The sequence below is a fragment of the Salvia splendens genome, chromosome 10 (genome assembly GCF_004379255.2).
Source record: "Salvia splendens isolate huo1 chromosome 10, SspV2, whole genome shotgun sequence".
Classification (NCBI taxonomy): Eukaryota; Viridiplantae; Streptophyta; class Magnoliopsida; order Lamiales; family Lamiaceae; genus Salvia; species Salvia splendens.
In genome coordinates this window covers 13,304,299-13,325,375 of record NC_056041.1, presented here as the reverse complement: position 1 = coordinate 13,325,375, position 21,077 = coordinate 13,304,299, and the positions used below count along the sequence as shown (strand labels likewise).

Below are 21,077 nucleotides of genomic sequence, written 5' to 3'. Positions count from 1 at the left end.
TTTCGTCCAACATTAGCGAATCACCATCTACTACTATATGATAGTACAAAAATAAATAAAACTAAATACGTATATATAATTGCTTCAATTAGATAGGTTGCCTTCTTCCATCTCTTATTTAATCTCTTCATATTACCTGCATCACAATTCACAACAAATAATAACCATTATTCCCAAAAATTACAAGAATCAAATAACAAAGGCGATTTGAAGTGTAAACTATATTCTGCATGCATGGAATATTCGAGAACTCATGCAAAGGCAAACAGCTAAGAACGTGTTCAAATTGTGTTAAAACACTAAACCGAAATTAAAATTGCAAGTGACTATGCTATATTAGAACAAATTATTTCTAAGTACTACTTCAACACCGCTAGAATCCAATTGCAAGATTTTAGATTAATTGAATGGGAACACAAAGTATATAATTACTTGCATGAAGCTGGCCTACCTGCCTTAGTGTCCACGACCACAAATTATTAATAACAACATAGTTTTTTGTCTAATTGTTTACATACAAAATCAATTACTCATGCTCACTATCACCTACCAAGTTCATTAATTACCAATGATAGAGAAAATGCCACATTTCACTCTACTCTATCTATCAATGTGGTCAGATAAGAGAGAAACAAAACACTAGACTGATTATAGATACCTTTAATCCGTTCATCTCGTGGTTCGATAGTTTGGGAATGGGACTTTTCCACTCTCAATGTATTTGATATCCTCAACAAGGATGTCATAATGCCTCTTCACCTCCTCCGGTGTTCGGCCCCCGATGGCCCGGGCAACGTTGGCCCAACGGTCAGGGGTATCTTGGTCATAAACAGCCAAAGCCCTCTCGAAGGCCTTGTTTTCTTGGGCAGACCATTTGCTGCTGCTGCTCGAGTGAGAGATTGAGGTCGATGCCATTTTGTTTACGAATGGAAAAGTGATGAATTCGGAAAAAAATTATATTGGTAATAGGAAGAATCAAGAAAAGGAGTAGTAGTATTGTTTGAGGTGAGGGAGTGGGAATGGTATGGTGCTTATTTATAAGTTTCATAGAGTTAGGGGATGGGGTGGGTGGGGTGTTGATATAGCTGGCCTATAAACTTGGAAAATCTTGAAGAACTTAAGTGATTTGTCTAGTTAAGAACCACAAATGAAGCAAGACAAAGGACTATTACAACCTTAAAGAATCTGCATATATAAAATGTAAGAGAATATAATGTCATCCCTCCTCTTAGTTAATTAATAACACCTTCTTTTGCACCTACATTTGATCACAAATTATGGATAGCATCTTCTTACATCAAAGTGCAAGAATGTGGCTTCACATACTTAATTCAAGAAAAGTGTGAAATTTGTACATGCTAAATTGCTAATTCAGCCTAATTAATTGGTTTGTTTACTTGCATTTTGCTTACTTCCCACTAGGCAAAAATATCTACACCCCATAAAGGAAAAGAAAATACAAGATCAAATTATATGGTACATATACAGACAGCAAAATTTGTCAAGACAAACATCACATATCATCAAGATTTAAAAGAGTGAAAGAAGAGTCTCCTTATCCAAGACATTGTGAGGGTCTAAAACCATACAAACTAGTACAAGAGTTTCATCAAAATGGAATGTACTTGACTGCAATTTGTTTCTCAAAAATTAGTGCAGAAATTGATCATATTTGAATTATTGATGCATTCATTCCTCTTTATTTTATTGAATTTTTCTATGCTTTTAACGTCGTCGACTAACAAGTTGGCTCCAAGAAATCCATAGCTGTATTAGGCTATTAGCCAAGTTCAGTACAATGATTGTGTTAGTTATGTAGGGTGAACAAAGCAGGCATGAAGCCCTGCGCCGAAAATTTTCCACATTTTTTCGACATAATAATAAATACGGAGTATAAATAATCTTATCTCCATTTTAATGCTGAAAAAGATCTGTGATGTTTTGTACTGCCATGCATTTTGTTTGATTCAGTTTGCCTTGGAGGGGCCTCAATTGCTTCCCAAAATCTTCCAAAATATTGGTAGAGTTTGTTGTGTTGAATATATTCTACAACCTTATAGAGCCACAGAGATGAACAAAATCAGAATTTGGAGGTTAGTAGAAGCACAAAGCTGCAATCTCTGGCTATATCTAAGTCACCACCGTTCATTTTTTTTTTTTAATTTAAAAATATCTTTTCGTTAGTCGCCACGAAAAATTGGTGATTTTTTAATTTTACCAGAGATAAACAAGGATAGAAAAGAGTAGAAACATGATTTGTTTTTTGTCTCTAATTAGGTGTTACTATTAAGGAACATTGTATTAAGTGATTTGTTGTGTTTATAGCATTATATTGAGGTATATATATATATATTGATCATTGGTTAGTGGAAACACAACAAATTTCTTTCTGCCTTTTATATATAGATCTCCATCATAATATGTAGAATGTGATATTCTTGATGTGTGACTGATTCAACTGTATACACATATAAGAATCTCTCTCTTATGGAATATTGCAAAAGCCAAAAGTTATGCGGAAGATAAGGTTTTTTTTCGGTCTCTATGGACCAAGTTGGATTTTTGTTTTATTGCTAACAAAGCCCAAAATCTTGTTAACGGATTATTACAAATAACAATTAAATACGAAGCAATTAAATGAGAGAGAATCAGAAAATTACATATTTCGAAAACTTTGGCAGCAAACACCAATTGTTCAATTCTTGCTAATTTTAGTTGTTGAGAGGGAATATTACAAGTTGCAAAAATGCGATGCTATCACCAATCATAGGCTAATCGACAATCATTATGTGAAAGTTACAGGCAAAGGAATCTTTCAAAAGGTGAACTTTCACCAAAATTTGTAGATACAATCTTAACTACGTCTCACAAATTCCCTTTTTAAAAAAAAGTTGTTACAACATATGTGCGTGCATATATCGTCAATTAGAATCTGGTTGTCACGCTCGGGAATTTCGTAGGATGGTCCATATTCTTTCAACTTGTAATTAGAATCTCATTATCGTAGATTATTCAGATAAGAATTCTTAATTAAATCAAGCTATTCGGAATGCACTTTAATTAAACTTGTTGAAATTTGAAGATGAAACATGGCTTTGTGAAATTAAAGCTAGTCTTTACATATATACGACTATTGGAATTGAATGTTGAAAATTGTATTGATTGGTGAATTGATATTTTTGAAGGAATGGGATTCGAAATGGCAAAACTTTAGAGGGAGGTTGGTGTCGTGGAAGCTTAATTTCGTTTCAATTAATGAATATTCATAGGGTTGAGATATGTGGCTATTGACAAATAATAAATTTGATTCGATATGATTGGAATTGTCCTGTGTGTACCACAAGAGAGAATATAAGAGTTTTGGCCTAGAATAACCTCAATTTTAAATTCAGAAAATACCAATTAATTAATTATGCCTTGAAAGAGTTCAAGAGCTAAATAGAAAATAAAAAAAATTGAGAATAACTTGAAATGTGATTAATAACTTTTCAAGTTCAGATATCTAAAATATGCAAATCTTTTTTTTTCAGAAACCAAGTCAAAGTTCAATCAAATTAAAAGGAGTATCGTTATCATGTTATTTAATTACGTAGATATACATAATTGAAATGTGCGGTGTGAGTGTTTATAAAATTATGGCTTTATGAGAGATTTTTAGTCCTTCCATATTCGATTGCTCATAATATATGGGCTGTGTTTAAGTTTTTCCTCATGTCACCAACAAGCCTCGGCCCAATATATATGGCTGATACATACAAATTTATGCCATATTCGAAATTAAATTTGGAAACTTACATAATTTAAATCCATGTGATATTAGGTTCATGTCTCAGAGAATATTGTGAGTCGGGCTTCCCCAACGGATTAATTTTATCTCACGAAATACGAATGTATTAGCAATATTTTTAAACTAAAGTATTCCTTCTATTATGAGATAAACACCTCTAGTTACAAATATAAACAAAATAAAGACATGGACTAATACGATATGAATATGAATTTGGTGGCGATGTCAGGCTAGAGATTTCATTATATAACTTTGAATGCAGATCATACAGATAACTACAAATATGAAAGGAGCTGAATATGTGACATGTTTCTCGAATACACAATCCTCGCACGGGTCAACTTCTATAGTTTTTAATGCTAGATAGTAAAGTTTTGATCATATTATTTTAATTCTTTCTCACTCATATAACCAAGATAATAGTGCAATAAATCAATCTGCAATATTTTCTTCACCTGTAAGATCAGAGTAATCGTTGGGATTTCAAATCCTTGTTCTCATATTTCTAGGGTGCCTCATCCTGACTTTTGAGGTCCATGTACTAACTACTCCTCACAATTCCACAACTTAACCAAATCCTTATCATTCTTCTAAACCCAAAATAAGATCCATCACACGTCTCTACAAAAAATTTCCGTCGATCCCCATTGTGTTTTCTCTCCATCGAACCATACACTATTCATACTTGTAGATAATAATTTGGCACATATAATCACAAATATAAAATAGATGACCACCTACAATTTTTTATATTCAGTAATATCTAGTCCATCTTGTTGTTTTGCGGAAAAAAAATAATTAAAAAAATACTCAACTAGTATATAAAAGAGATAAAGAGTTGAACAATGTCACATTCCAAATTCGCAACATGCATCATTTTCCATGATTACATATTATATTATAATTTGCATCATATTATACAGTAACTATGCCTAATAATTTTTTCTAATTATAAATATTATTGTGTTTAGAATACACATACACAATAAATAAATTAAAATATATCAATGTGTGTAGTTATGCACGAAAATGTTAGATAAATATATAGTATCTATATATATATATATATATATATATATAGGGATGTATTCATTTCATTTTTGTATCTTTTGTTCTTTATTCTTTTTAATCTCAGCCCCACGATTTTGTCGTCCGACGGTTAGATTGGTGTCACGTGTCATTTAATAATGCAGATTTTCAGTTGAATAATGCACACCGACTAATAATGCAGATCATCTGGACCGTTGATGAATGAGATCTAACGGCCCATATTAAGAAGAATAAAGGATCTAAGGGATAAATAGGAGAATAACGCTTATATATATATAGGGATGTATTCATTTCATTTTTGTATCTTTTGTTCTTTGTTCTTTTTAATCTCAGCCCCACGATTTTGTCATCCGACGGTTAGATTGGTGCCACGTGTAATTTAATAATGCAGATTTTCAGTTGAATAATGCACACCGACTAATAATGCACCATTATAGTGTAATAATGCAGATTTTCGATTGAATAATGCACACCGACTAATAATGCACCGTTATAGTGTAATAATGCAGATCATCTGGACCGTTGATGAATGAGAACTAACGGCTCATATTAAGAAGAATAAAGTGTGTAAATAACGTTCCCCTATATATATATATATATATATATATTTGTACTCAAATGGAAATGAATTAAAGTGTGTAAATAATATTTTTATATAGTTTATATGTTTTAATCATCATCAATTATGGATTCTTATTATTATGCCACGTACTATATTTTTCTATACATGCAAGCATATATGTGTATGCGTGTAGTTAGGGATGTCAATCGGGCCAGCCCACCGAGTTTCGGGCCAATCCTACTCGGGTTGCGGGTCAATCGGGTTGAGATTTTTTTGGGTTATAAAAGTTCAACCCTAACCTTAAACGCTCGGGTTCGGGCTGGCCCAACGGGTTAATCGGGTTGCTACCGATAAAATTAACATGCGATCAATCCAATAAATAATGACGAAAATTAGTTATGTTTATAAAATATAAATATTTAATTATGATAAATTTGAGATATATACTTAAACTCAAACACAAACATGATCAAATACTAATATTTAAGATTTGTGTAAAATAAAACATAAATTTAAATATTTTAAAGCATATTTTAAAACATGTTTTACAAATTTAAATATTTGTTAATGAATTAGAAGTTTCTAATTTATTTATGTATTATTATATTAATAAAAATTTAATATATAATTTATATATTTAATATAAAATTGAATGTTATTTTTTAGTTATCTATATTATAAAAATAATCAATGAAATTGTCTAATTAGGAGTCAAAACAAATAGAACAATAGAAATTTTATCGGGTTTTCGGGCCAGCCCATCGGGTTTTCGGGTCTGACCCTAACAGGTTGCGGGTTGGTCGGGTGCGGGCTAATCGGGTTGTAATTTTATCAGGTTAGAAAATTTCAACCCTAACCCTATAAATTTGGCGGGTTATTCGGGTCAGCCCACGGGTTGCGGGCTGCATTGACATCCCTACGTGTAGTTATATTAGTAGGCCACTTTTCACCATTAGTTTTGTAGTAGAGAATTAAGGCGGCTAAGATAAATAAGTGTTCATTTTCTACAATATGAGGCATAAACCTAAGTACGGTGGACTAAAGCAATAAGGAGAAAGCAAAAGAGTAGTCCAAATAAGTTACTCCGAATTTCTTAGATTAGGGAAGGTGAGATCTTTAATTCTACTTATGCAATGATTTAATTATCATAAGTAGCATATAGTACCCTACTTTATGAAAAGTAGTAGCCTTTGAAATGAAACATTCTATGTAAAGAAAATTTGAAGAACATAGATTTTTAAATTTCAAAAATTCATAAATAATTTTGGAATGTATTACTACATTATAATTAACTGTGTATTTATAACACTATAATAAAATGATTTCAATAGTCAATAAGTATATATATTCATTTTAGTGATTATATGATATCAAACCAGAGTAATTATTATAGTAGTTAATCTACAAATAGAGGTATTAAAGTAATTTTTGTATTTATTTGTATAGCATCAAGAATCGTAGATCGTGAAGCAAGAAAAAGTGCTCAACTAGATTATATGTACCAGGTGTGTATATATATCACACTTTTAGTTTTACATGTGTTATGTGGTTGATTGTTACATGTTGACTTGTAGTGAATTATTGGATTATATGGTGTGAAATTGATATGATTATGAATTATTTGATTTTGATGGTCGAATATGATATGAATATTTGATTGCTGAAATGGACATGTTTGTTTAGATATATTGGATAATTTGATGGAATATGATATGGAAATGTTATTGGTGCAAAGGATATGTTTATGATACCGATTATGTGAATCATTGGATTAAAGATGATTTGTGACGGTTTTGCCCTGGATCTGAAATCACATCGGATATATTGGGACCTTCGGGTCGATATATTAGGACCTTCGGTCAAACATATTGGTACCTTCGGGTCAAATCACAGTGGGACCCGGGTCAATCATATTGGGACCTTCGGGTCAAATCATAATGGGACCTACGGGTCAATCATATTGAAAATCCCGGGCAGATACCAGGCTTGACTGTTACAGAATAATAAACTGAATAGAGTGACATATGCATGTGAATATGAAATGGTTTGTTTTTAAATTATGCTATATATTGTTTCTGATTATATGTATTGATAAAAAATATGCTTAATGTTTGTATCATGTGAGGTTAAAGTGGAAATTTATATATACTGAGTTGTGGCTCATATAAACCACTACATTTTTCAGGAATAAGATAGCAGTAAAGTTTTGAGTGATGTGGGTCATAGGAACTCTACGTGTTATCAGGTTCGCCGGCTGACGCATATTGACAACCTTCTCCTCATCTTTCTTTTGCATGTAGATAATAATGTATAGTATATAAAGTGGTGAGAGTGTTCCACTACTTTACATGATATTTTGAAATATGTATCGGATAAGTGTTGGTTTGAACTTATATAATATGAGTGTTCTATGAATTAAACACGTGTATTGATTGCTTTTATGATAGGGGATTTATTTATTATAAGAGTATAGGTGGGTTGAGGTGTGACTAGGGCTGGGGAAAAATATCGAAAAAATGATATATCGCTCGTATCGTATTGAAAAATATCGAAAAATTATCGGATTTTCGATATATCGTAATTTTCGATACGAAACGATACCGTATCGTAAGTTTTCGATACGATAACGATATGAATTTACTTATATCGCGATATATCGTTTTATATCGAATATACGATATATATCGATATTTTCGATAACGTGTCGATATTTTCGATATATCGTTTTATATCGAATATACGATATATATCGATATTTTTGATATATCGAATTTCGGTACGATATATCGAATTTCGGTACGATATATCGTTTATATCGAATATACGATATATATCGATATTTTCGATATATCGAATTTCGGTACGATATATCAAAATATCGATACGATAACGATATAGATATCCTCCATATCGAAAGTTCGATATATCGAAACTCGATATATCGAAACTTTCGATACGATAACGATATGAAATTATTTCATATCGATATTTTCGATACGATATACGATACAACGTTTTCGATACGATATATCGTATCGACCCACCCCTAGGTGTGACAAACAATCTCAACCAGTTTTCAAATTCTCCGGTAAATTTAACCTTAATTGCTACTCCACATCATATGCTGAGACTCTAGAGTTGGCCCTTTTGATGATTGTGAAGTCTTGCTGTTCTTGTATGATTTGCTCCATTTATAATTGCTCCGCCATCGTCTATATCAGATCTTATCTTCTCAACTAAAATTTACAAAATTTACAAATTTATTGATTTCACTGCCAAAAATAAATACTACCTACTCCTTATGTATTTCTAGTAGTTGTCTTCAATTGAAATTATACATGTAATTTTAAATTCTATGTTGCATTCTATATTTCATTCTTTTGAGTTTCACAGTGATTAGACCGTCATTATTGCAAATTGCAAATTGATACTTAATTCTTCCATGTTTATTGATTTCCCTGTAATTCTTATTTGTAAACGATCGAGACATTTTATCAATCTTTGGGTCTTATTTTTTCCTTGATTAATAATCATTCATGTTCGTTTAAATGTACCAGATTAATTTCACATCATAAAACAGATTAAACTTGCAGCTGATATCAACGAAAAAATTTAGGCAAATCGCAAAATTCAACCGAAACAAAAAATAGGAAAAATAACAATCAATTAGAATATCAATTCACTTCATTCATCACAACGTTGTAAACTTTAATTCGACACAGCAACAGAAATCCAGTAACCAAAGACCCAAGGAACAAATCACTTATAGCGGAACACCGTGACAGAACAAGTAACCAAACAGGAAGGGAAATTACTAATAAGGAGTCGCAACCTAATACTTATTCCCTCCAGTTTCCATCAGATCCACCCCTGTAGGAAGAACGCTCCCCACCGTAACCGCCACCGTCACGGCGGCCATAACCTCCACCATTTCCTCCATAACCACCGCCGTTGCCTCCATATCCACCGCCGCCTTCACGACGTCCGTAACCACCGCCGTTGCCGCCTCCATCGCGGCGAGGTCCACGGAATCCTCCGCCTCCGCCTCCACCTCCGCCGCGAGACTGTGCCTCATTGACGGTAATACTACGGCCGTCCAGATCCTGACCGTTCATCGCGTCGATCGCATCCCTCATCGACTGCTCCTCGTTGAATGTCACGAATCCGAATCCCCTGGACCTTCCAGTCTCACGATCGTTGATGATCTGCATAAAAAAAAATCGAATCCAGACAAATTACAATCAGATCTACGAAAAATACCCCACAGATCTGGAGATAAAAAAAAAAACTGAAAAGCGATTATTCAATCTTCGACCCTTCGATGGAAAAGAGGAAGATTTAGAACGTACCGTTCCAGAAGCTAATTAGTAACAGAAACAGTAACAGTAGCAGAGAGTAACAGAGTAACGGAAACAGATCAGATGAGAGAGAAACGATGGATTGGGATCCGATCTCCTCGCAAACAGACCTTCGAATCGACGACTTGGCCGTACTGAGAGAAAGCTTGCTCGAGCGATTGCTCGGTAGTGGCCCACGCCAAACCACCTACGAAACATCTGAATTCAACATCAGCGGAATGCCAATTATCTAGAGAAACTGAAGAAACAGAAACGATGGTAGGAAAAGGGGAAATGAAAGAGTCTTATTGAGAAGAGTGTTGGGAGAGGACATTTATATAGGCGGTAGATTGCTAAGCTATTGGGGTTGGATATGAGTCAGTTTGCCCAACCAATGGTTCGTAAAGCGTGTGGGGGCGGCTATTTATTGGAATATAAGAAAAAAATAAAGGTAATATTAACCAAAATTACTCCCATAGTTCCATCTCTCTCAAGCAACAACAACGAGCGGATGGCCCATATTCGTAAAAATATTCATTTCTCACTAATAGATAATTAACACATACGGAGTATTAGAGCATGCACAACGATGAGCACGAATATGCTGTCCGCCGCTGCGCCGTGCCAGCGGGCTGCGCTCGCGCCGCTGGCACGGCGCTGCTCGATGCATCGAGCACGTCCGTGCCAGAGAGCAGGTGACGTGGCAGGCGCTGATTGGGCAATGACATAGCCGTTGCATTTGAATATTTTTTTAAAAAAATCGGTTATTAATTAAAAAAACCGATTAAAAATAAAAAAAATATTTTTCCCACTTCCCAAAAAAATTATATTCGTTTTCTTACCCACTCTCAATTTTTTTTTCTTTTTTTCCACTAAAAAATACACATTTTCATCTATAAATACCCCCACTTTCACACCCCAAAATTCCACACCACACTACACAATTCTCATCTACATTCTCTCATTTCCATCTCATCTACATTCTATCATCTCCATTCTCAATCTTCTTCCACTCCTACAATATAACAATGTCCGGCCACGGCGATCACCCTCGGGCTCCCACGGCTGGAACCCCGAATGGTTCGGTTCACAACCGTTTCCTAGTCCGGAAACGGAATATTCGGCCCCTCCTCAAACCCAAAGTTCGGGAGTTCCGGGTGGCTACCGGCCTTACCCGATCAACGACCCAGATGCCCACAAGACAATACATGCGGACACCCGAGCCTAGAGCGAGGTCGAGCGGCCCCTCCCAAACTCCGACTCACCCTCTCCTCCTACTCGCGTGTCCGCACACCGTACACTACACTCCGGCGGAGATGGAGCAATTGTTCAAGGCGTTCTTGTCAATCTCCGAAGATCCGGATGTTGACACGACCAATCCGGCGATCATTATTAGTGCGCATCTGTCGCCGGTACAATGAAAACCAACCTGCAAGAACAATTGAGCGCAACGTGAGTATGGTACGCAACGCCATATATAGAGCCAACGAAGAAATCCAAAAGTTCCAGGGGTATTACCTCCAGGAAGAGCGTCGGCGGGGAGCGGCCAGAGCGAGGTCGACACATCAGTTCCACCACTTGTCGACCTATCAATCCATGAACTACAAGCCGTTCAAGTACCTCAACATTTGGCAGGAGACGCGGTCGCATCCGAAGTATAGGGGGGGCGTAACATCCTCCTCTAGCGGCTCCTCCAAACGGTCAAGGTCGGCATCCCTATCCGACGCCGGCTCCGAACGTGGCTAGCCAACTCGCCGGAGCTAACTTGGGTAGCCCCGACGCCCGCCGAGGCGGTTCCCAACACCGACCGCAAGGAAGGAAGAAGGCGACGGCCAACCGCCATTGCGCCGCGACTCCCGAACCTGCTCCCGTTCCCTATGCGCAACCTCCACCCCCCCCCACCAACTCGTTGTGGGGATTTTGGCTCAACTCAATATGGTCGATAGGTCAACTATGACCCCGTGCAACTTTGATCGCATGAGGCTATGATATTGGGCTTCCAAAAACAATTGTGAGTAGTGCCGCCGGATGAGTAGTCTTCCACGAGAGTATTTTAGCCTTTAATTATGTAATTTTTTTATTTTTAGGAGTTATAATTATGTAATTTTTATTTTTAAGATTTTAATTATGTATTTTTTATTTTATTTGTAATATTATTTTGATTTTTTTTAATGAATTTTAATATTATTGAAATGTTTTTATTTAAATATAATGGTGAGACCCTTGTCCTCGTCCTTGCGGAAGAGCACGGCTGTGGGTGTTGTGCTCTTGCCTAAGAGCAGGCAGAAAAAGTGAGACCTCCCACAACCGTGCTCGTTGGCAAGAGTACGGTTGTGGGTGCTCTTATTGTTATCATACATATACATGCAGTCATGTGGTTATATTTTCTTTTGTCACTTTATTCGACAACCGACAATTGAGACAAGATTCACAATTTCACAACTTTCTATAAGGTTTTCATCCATCAAAAATTTTCACATAAATTAAAGACCATACGGGAAAATGGCATGATGCTAAAAGATCATAATTAAATGTAACATAAATGTATAACCAAGCAAGTAGAGAAGAGATACAACTAACCACAAAAGAGACCGTTAAACTCAAACAGAATTGGAAGACCATGCCAAAATCCAAGCATAAACAAGCTCAAAATTGATAACTGATGATAAAATCTGGCAAATCGACACAAGAGTTTAACATTCCACAGAGGCAAAATTAAAGCCAACAGAACATGGTTCTAATTTAAAAAAAAATTCCATTTCAAGCCCTGTACTATATAGTAGAGGGAAAGATACTTAGGTGTTCGTGGCCCTGGTGTATATCTGCTGGCTTGCATGAGCTGAAACCATTCTGATCAAACCTCTAGCCATCAATTCCCTGATTGCTTTTCTCGCCAACGATCCACTGATCTGCAAATCACAAAACATTTAACTCAGCTTCAACACCAGCATTTGTATCTTTCATAGCCAGAATCAAAATCAGCATGGAATTCCATTTCACAAACAAAGTATAGAACTGAAATTGAATTAGCTAGTAGACTATATTAAAACTAACAAAAAAATGATGGACTCAAAAGTGCTAGAATTTCCTACTCAATTACTTTATACTTATACATATTCTGCATCCAACAATATACAACTGAAAATCAAGAGAATTTCATCTGACTTAAATGAAATATGTATTGGGTAGGTTCAATAGTAGATCATGATTCCTAAACAACCAGATTGCATAATGCATTATAAATAACCAATTTTTAACAATTAAAATTATTGAACAACATCACAATTAATGTATCATCACATCAGATAGAGCGCAATCTGCAAATTACAGAAACTACTATGGAGAGGACAAATTCATAACCTATAATTTACAATCCACATTATGCTAAGTTGCTACCAAAATTTCGTCAACAATATATCCAATTAACCAGCTAGAACAAAAAGAGTTCGTGATTTCAGAAACCAAACCGTAATGAAAATAATCGGCACAGTATCATATTCAATCAAATCAACGTACCCTGAGACGATCGGAGAGAACGGAAGGAGTGATAAGCTTGTACTTGGTGCCTCTCAGTCAGCATTTGTCGTAGGTCGCCTTATCGAACAGCACCATGTTGTTCACACCTTCTCCTTTTGCTTACCCTTGCTCCACTTCTGCACGCCAATATTTTCAATAAAAATATTAAAAAAAATTGAAAAACAAAGGAAAACGGAGGCTAAAACAACAGAAGGCGACCTTCTTCTTCTGCTTTCCGCCTCCGGATTTCGCCGGCTTGGGACGATGGTGGAGGAGCCTTATCCTTCTTCGGGCGCCTGCAAAAAACGGAGAAAAATAACAAGCGTGGGTAGCGAAATTGGATTTAAAAATTGAGCGAGATCCAGTATTAATGAATCGGAGAAGCGGCGCACCATCGCAATGCGAGAGTTCTACGGCGACGGCGCGGTGGTGGAGGGCGGCTGGTTGAAGGGGAGAGGCTGCTTAATAACTCTCGACCTAGTTAGGGTTTATATCTGCTTTACATTTCAACGTCGTCGTATTCGCTTATCAGGTGATGGGCTTGGGTTTATAGTTTTGGGACTTATTTTTCGCAAAGCCCAATCAGTAAGCCTTTTCTTACTCCAATCATTTTATTTCCAATTTTTTAGCACAAAAATAATTCCAAGTCCAATGGTTTGCATTAATATCTCACCAACGACAATATACTATTGTATTACTAAATATATCCTTGAACATACTAACATTATTTAGTCAAACTTCAAATAATAAAAAACAATCATATGTTATAATTATACCAACAAGAATGTTTAATTTACCTAAAAGTAAAATTTGAAATAATACTACTAATCATGTAAATAATCACCGATTAGCTTTTATTCTAAATGGTATTCTAGAAAGTAGTTTTAATTAAAAGAGTATTACTAAAATATAATCAATTAACAGTACTCTCCTTCGTCCCATTCAAGATGTCCACCGTTCTTTTTTAGTTTGTTTCATTCAATATGTCCATTTTCTATATTTAGAATTAATATATTCTTCTCTCTCCCTCATTAAAATATTCAATCACTTTTTTCACTCTACTTTATACAAACAACTATTCCACCTAAAACTTTTTGTCACTCAAGAATGTGGTCATCTTTAGTGAGACAGATGGAGTAATATAGTTGTGCGTTGTTTTCATTTAATGATTCCTTTTAAATTAATAGCGTATGACATGACATGCCTATAAGATCTCAAAAAAAGACTCGAAATATATAATACTCTCTTATGCATAAAATCAAAGGGAATATATTCCCCACCGAGATAAATCTAGTAGATTTAAGGAAACACCTTGAAAAAATACATTAACCCCTAACCGTGTACACGTAGACAACAACAATAAAATAAAAATTAACGTCGCTCTCAAAATATTTCACCAAATGTATAATATCACGATTATGACAAGGACAGATATACCCTGATTTAAACCAAATAAAAGTAAACATATGCACATTATTTCAGCACAAATGCACGCAGCCATATTCCATTCCTCAAATTATTCAGAATATAATACAATACAACTAGTTAGTTATTCTTGACTTTTGAGACATAGGAAAAGATGCATATGCTTATTGAAAAAATACTCCGTAATTAACAACACTATTTTTCAGAAATAATAAAATGAACATTAAATAAAAAGGAAAAAGTGGAATCCGAGTCAGAATCAGATGATCCACCGTGTGAATCTCCCAACTAGGAACAGTTTCTAGATTATTCGTAACTAATATTTTTATATGAAACACGAAGTCAATTAATTAAACCAACGAGGATGTCTGAATCCTTATCTGCTGCTGCTAATGCGCTTTTAGAGGCATATTAAAAGTTGCTTTAGGATCTTAAAAGCGTGATTTTAGTCTTGGATTAGGAGGAATTGTTTTGTTTGAGAATAGAATAACTTCTATTTAGTGCCGGAATAACATCAAAAATTCTAAAGTGGCGGTAGAAAAAGAAAGTATTATTTATTTATTAGCTATTTGCCTTTTATTTCCACTACGAGAAATGTTTGAATCATACTTATTACTAATTATAGTTTGTATGTAACAGAAACATTTAATATGTTAATTTATTGGAACTATGTCGACTATATTTTTATTATTTATATACTTGATTGTATGAACTTGACTTCTTTATAAACATACTTCGATATAAATTGCTAAAGACTTAAAGACTTTTTTTTACTAAATTATACGGAAAAATTAAAAACCATTTAATAATCCACGAGACAATATTCGGGCATCACTATAAACAGAGCAATTTGTGTCTTAATTTATAGTTTCTTTATTGAAAAATTGAAATCTAAAAAACAAGCTATATATTAGTTGGAGTTGATGGTTAATGCTTTGGAAAAAAGCATGTCTCCCACTTAAGGCACTATTACTTGGATAATGTAAATGAAAGTGAGACCATGGAGCCCAGAGATCCGTGGCACACTCAAATTATTCTTACTTTGCTTCTATTAAATGGGCCCCATTACTTCAATTCATGGCTTGCACTTCACAATCAATCGTGAATCCAAATTAAGAAAAAAGTTTTCCCAATATTCCACACATCATCGCACCATGTTAAATTAATCCATGTATTTTGTTATTCACAATTCACAAATACGTACAAATATTGTTATTTGGGAGTAATATGCATTGGATTCGAATCACGTTATATTGAATGTAATGTGATCTAGTATCTTATTACATCGTGTAGCATTTCATGATACACGTAGGTTTGGAAATAAAAAATGAAAACAGAAATTATGTTTGAAGATCCAAAATTAAATTTTGAATGAAAATTCGGTCAAAGTTTTGTTGTTGGTAAAAGGTGTCGCAGGAGCAACCTTGACCGCTATATAAGTTTTGTAATAGGATACCGTTTGTCACTAGTTGCGAGTTCATCGTGGTTTTGTTGCAAAATCCAAACGTTGATGGTCATAGATGACCATTTTTTACGATAGTGTTGTTAAACTACATTACTCAATTTGTGATGGACATCAAAAAGTTTGTCGTAATTTATGTTGCAACTTGTTTTTAAACATCCAATCTTCTCAGTCACAAGTCCATCACAAATGAGGCTTAGTGATACAAAAGGAGGGATTTTAAGATAGAGCATATTTTTGTGGCATATGAACCGGAAAATTGCAATGAGTATTTATTATTCCCTCTGTTTTATAAAAATATGGGCAATGGATATGGTACGAAAACTAACACAAAATTGGTAAGTAAGAGAGATAAGAAGAATAATGTGGTAAAGTAAGAGATGAGGAGAATGTTAATTGAAGTAATGTTAGTGGATATTGGGCCAATATTATTAAACTATAACTTTTCAAAAATGAAATATACATATTTTTGTGGGACGGACGAAAATGGAAAGTTTACATATTTTTATGAGATAAAGTGAGAATTATTATTATTGGAGTTTAAATTTGAGAATAATATGAAAAGGTTTATAATATCCTTAATGTGGCAACCCAAATTATAATTAGGGGTGTTTCAATCTATTAACACATTTTTAAATTACGTATGTTCATGATATATTGTAGTACTCCAAAAGAAAGATGGGACATAGACTGTAATTTAAGGTTTAAGGTGGGACACATTTAATTAGATCCAATAGAACTCACATTTTGTATGTCCGACAAAATCATAAGTTCACTGTGATCCACTGCTTTAGATTCTTATTTGTGATTAAACCAATCCAAAAATATTACTACTACTATTACTTAGATTGACCTTGTAGTTAAGTTAAGTGAATGAAATTGTGGATGACTGATTCTAACGTTGGTACATTGAACAAGCGCGAGAGGACAGGCATCGAGGATGGACGAGAGCGAAGACTCCATCAAGCAGTTGTGCTAGAGAGCGGACACTTCAAAGGAACGTGAAGAATGTGGGCCGAATACAAAGGGAAAGTGTTGAAGCCGTGAATGAGAGCAATGCTTGAGAAATTAAATGCAATAGCGTCGATCTACTTTCCGAGTAGATGACCGTAGCATATTCATTTTCTCAAATCCGATTTCCGGTGAGTGAGAAATAATATATTAAAGTTTAGTCACAATAAACTAGAAGTGAGCTATGAGAAAAGCTAAGGGATTAATTAACTAAGTGTTAATTATTCCACATGGAGGGATGATAAACTTCTTTTATAAAGTATTTAATAAGATGAATTATTATGTGTAATAATTATCGTGGAATAAGATGGGTGACAAAGCCCATACGCGCGCATGACCCGTGCACCGGGCCCCGGGCGCCTTGTGCCTTGTGATCTTGGCAATTGGTCTGTGGGTGGTCTTTAGGCTGTTCTTTGGAGCTGGTCGTTGAGCGTGGTTCAAGCCCCGCTTGTTCTTTTTAGACCACCTCAAACTCCACGCTATCCCCGCTGGACCCCGACCCATAAAGGGAGACAAAGGTCCCCGATGGACCCCGACGGTCCATGGTGTATCCCGTCGTGTAGTGTGTCCAGATGCATCGTGTCTCTTCAGCTCCCGACGGCTATGCACCAGTCAGTAACCCCCGGCGGTTACGGTCCAATGACCTTGATGAAGGGGTGGGTCGATACGAGATATCGTATCAAAAATGTTGTATCGTATATCGTATTGAAAATATCGATATGAAAGAATTTCATATCGTTATCGTATCGAAAGTTTCGATATATCAAATTTCGATATGGATAATATCAATATTGATATCGTATCGAATACCTGTATATCGAAAATTATAATTTCAAAACTTAAAATCCACACAAAATTAATAAAACTTCAACACAATAAAATTAATAGTGTTCTTGTCACCATAATCAAAATACAACACAACCAAGTACAATTAAATAGATTTATACATATTTATAATTTTAAATTTGAATATGTATTGAATTTCAATATGTTTCGATATATACGATATATATCGTATATTCGATATAAAACGATATATCGAAAATATCGATATATATCGTATATTCGATATAAAACGATATATCGCAATATAAGGAAATCCATATCGTTATCGTATCGAAAACTTACGATACGGTATCATATCGTAAGTTTTTTACGATATATCGCAAATTCGATAATTTTTCGATATTTTTCAATACGATACGAGCGATAATCATTTTTTCGATATTTTTCCCCAGCCATAGACATTATGTCTGTTGACTCCAGCAACCCCTGCGGTGGACTTGGCCTATAAATGGCATGCATCCATTGCATTCAACACACAACAAACTCAAACATTCTTGCATACACGCCCTCTCCCTCTCTGCATAATTTTCCGGTCGAAGCTCTGTCCCCGCCTTACTCCCGTTCGTCGGAGCACTACCGGAGCGTATCTCGTCTTGCGGAAAGAGGACTCCTCGACTCGGCTTACCGCTATCCACAAGTTTTTCCGTGTAATTTTTTCAGTTGTTTCGTGTAATTTTCTCTTTGTTTTTTACGTGTAATTTTCGCCCGACAAGATTGTATCTCAATATTTTCCAACAAATCATTGTCTATATATTTGAAGTTTTAACCAGTTTTGATGAATTAATGCTAGGTGATAGTATTAATCTAATTCCACAAATCATTGTCTATATATTTGAAGTTTTAAACCAGTTTTGATGAATATAATGCTAGGTGATAGTATTGATCTAATTCCAACACAATTTGCATATACCTTCTTTAATCAAGTGGTGGCAATTATGCACACTTTGGTGAATGAGGATGGTGAATTGATATATCAATAGAGTACTTGAACAATATTCTTGGATCAAACATGTGGTTGAGAATTGTTTTCAACTATTATTATCAAATTTATGTTGTTTTCCTCAAGTTAATGAATTGGTTTCTGTCTTAACTAGATAGGTGATGGGTCTAATGTTTGTGGTTGAATTCAGAAAGATGTTTGGATGTTGTACTTTACTTAAAAAGGGAATTTTGAAGGTCCCAAAATTGTAAAAGAGTAGTGCTAAATACCAAAATTTCAAAGCTTTTTGGAGGGCCATTCTTGAAAATAATTTCCTTCATCTTTTATTGCCACCTACGCAAATAATTCAAGCATTATAATTGGTGGGGGCGAAGGAAAGCGAATGCCAAGTGGCAATTTCTTAGCTAGTAAGCAAGAACAAATGGGGCCTAAAATAACACTAATAAGCTCAAAATTTTTGGAACTGCATTGTATATAATAAACTGACCGCCACTTCTCTTAGTCTCCAAATTATCTTTAAATAATAATATAAAAATAATTTCACCTGTGTAGTCTTAAAAATTCAATAAACATGTTCCACTTGCAGGCACATTTTCCATTATTCTAATTTCTACGACATCAATCCAAAATTGTAGTAATTAATCAACTACACAACTCAAATTAAATATAAAATTCCAATCATGAATTTGATGTTTGTTACTACTACTTTTCATATCTGGCACTGGCAGTCACTATATTGACAATTCCTAAGATATGAGAAATTTGATGAATAAAAAAGTAGACTATACAGAGAAACTAAAATAAGAGTAGTAGCTAAATTCATTGTAGAGGCAAAGTACGTAGATCAATTATCTAGCACAACACTGAACATTTTGGATTATTTTGTAAAGAAAGAAGCAACATCAATATCATAAATTCAAACTAATAATTGCACTAGTACTATAATATTTTTTGTAGTTTTTGTGAAAAACTTATATTTATCGAAGAAATGAATAGGGAATCCTGCATGCTTGATATTAAATCATTAACTTAAAGACTAGTGTGTATTTTTACTGGAAAAATAAAGAAGATCCGATCAAGTACATATGAAATCGGACCACAATCAATCCAATTATGGATAACGAGAAGATAAGAATAAAATGACAGAATGCCATGTTCTCCCGAAAAAAAGCAAATAATAGTAGGAAATATTACCAAACTATCGATAAAGATGTTTGTCCAGGCTTGGTGTTCAAAACATCAACTTTATACATATGTATAATATATAATAAGCAATCTTTGATGATATGACTCGAGCTAAGATTTGACGATTGTACATTGACTTTTGGTACGAGTCGATCATAGTTAGCTCGATGTTCGTTGTTTGGTTTTCATTTCAAACTATACAATCAATTCGGCACAATCTATTTGATATATTTGTCAAAATGAAAATATTATTCTGTCTTGAACACATATGAATAGCGGCTAATGGGACTGTACGTGAAGGTTGCAATAGCTCCTCATCTCCTCACAATCTCAACAACATCAAACTGTGAACTCCATTTAAGAAGCGGACATTCCCATCCAAGTTTGTGAAGATATTGACACTCTCATAGTTGTTTACTTTTAATTATTTCATTTTTTAATGAAATTCTTAAATTTATGATTATTTGTGTATGAACTTGATTACGATAGATATATAAATATACATAATAATGCAAAAATAATTTTAAATTAAAGACGAGTGAGTAGCAAAATTATGTGATGAGATAGATAGTTAGTTATAAGGTGGAGTGGTGGAGTAATGCAATGAATAATGCAAAGTGGTGAAATATCGTGATGGTCGTACATTACCTTAGGAGTATTTAACACTATCATTATATATCTATTTTTAAAAATCACATACTATAAAACTAGTTGTATTAAACAACACATAAAAATGAAGATATCCATGTGCGGTGCGGATGTTCCTATAAGTTAAGTTACAATCCTTCAAAATCTTATGTTTTATAGAAAATGAAGCATGCACGTGAGATTAAAATGCGACCTTTAATTAAGAATTGCAAGCTAGGTTGTACTATGATTAATATATACTCCTCTCGATAGTCATAACTCATAATGACTGAGAAATTGAGATTTTTATTTTATTTTACTGTTTTGCC

General features: G+C 34.5%; 1 protein-coding gene and 1 pseudogene across 1 annotated transcript; both read right to left on the bottom strand.

Moving 5' to 3' along the window:
• Window positions 1-9,046: 9,046 nt before the first annotated feature.
• Window positions 9,047-11,211, bottom strand: LOC121752654 (glycine-rich RNA-binding protein-like). The gene is made up of 3 exons (XM_042147767.1): window positions 11,166-11,211; window positions 9,868-10,040; window positions 9,047-9,604 (listed from the first exon to the last, which is right to left on the bottom strand). Exons 1-3 carry the CDS (start codon window positions 11,209-11,211, stop codon window positions 9,239-9,241), a joined length of 585 nt encoding a protein of 194 aa, XP_042003701.1. The 3' UTR covers window positions 9,047-9,238.
• A 1,266-nt stretch (window positions 11,212-12,477) lies between these two features.
• On the bottom strand, window positions 12,478-16,195 carry LOC121752653 (annotated as a pseudogene).
• Between the last annotated feature and the right edge of the window lie 4,882 nt (window positions 16,196-21,077).

Coding starts and splice junctions, on each gene's coding strand:
- LOC121752654 (XM_042147767.1), bottom strand. CDS start 11,211: ATGGCGTTGCGTACCATACTCACGTTGCGCTCAATTGTTCTTGCAG. Junction 10,041..11,165: donor GCGCTCAATTGTTCTTGCAG/GTTGGTTTTCAT, acceptor CTTCTCAATAAG/ACTCTTTCATTTCCCCTTTT. Junction 9,605..9,867: donor GCCAAGTCGTCGATTCGAAG/GTCTGTTTGCGA, acceptor TTTTTTATGCAG/ATCATCAACGATCGTGAGAC.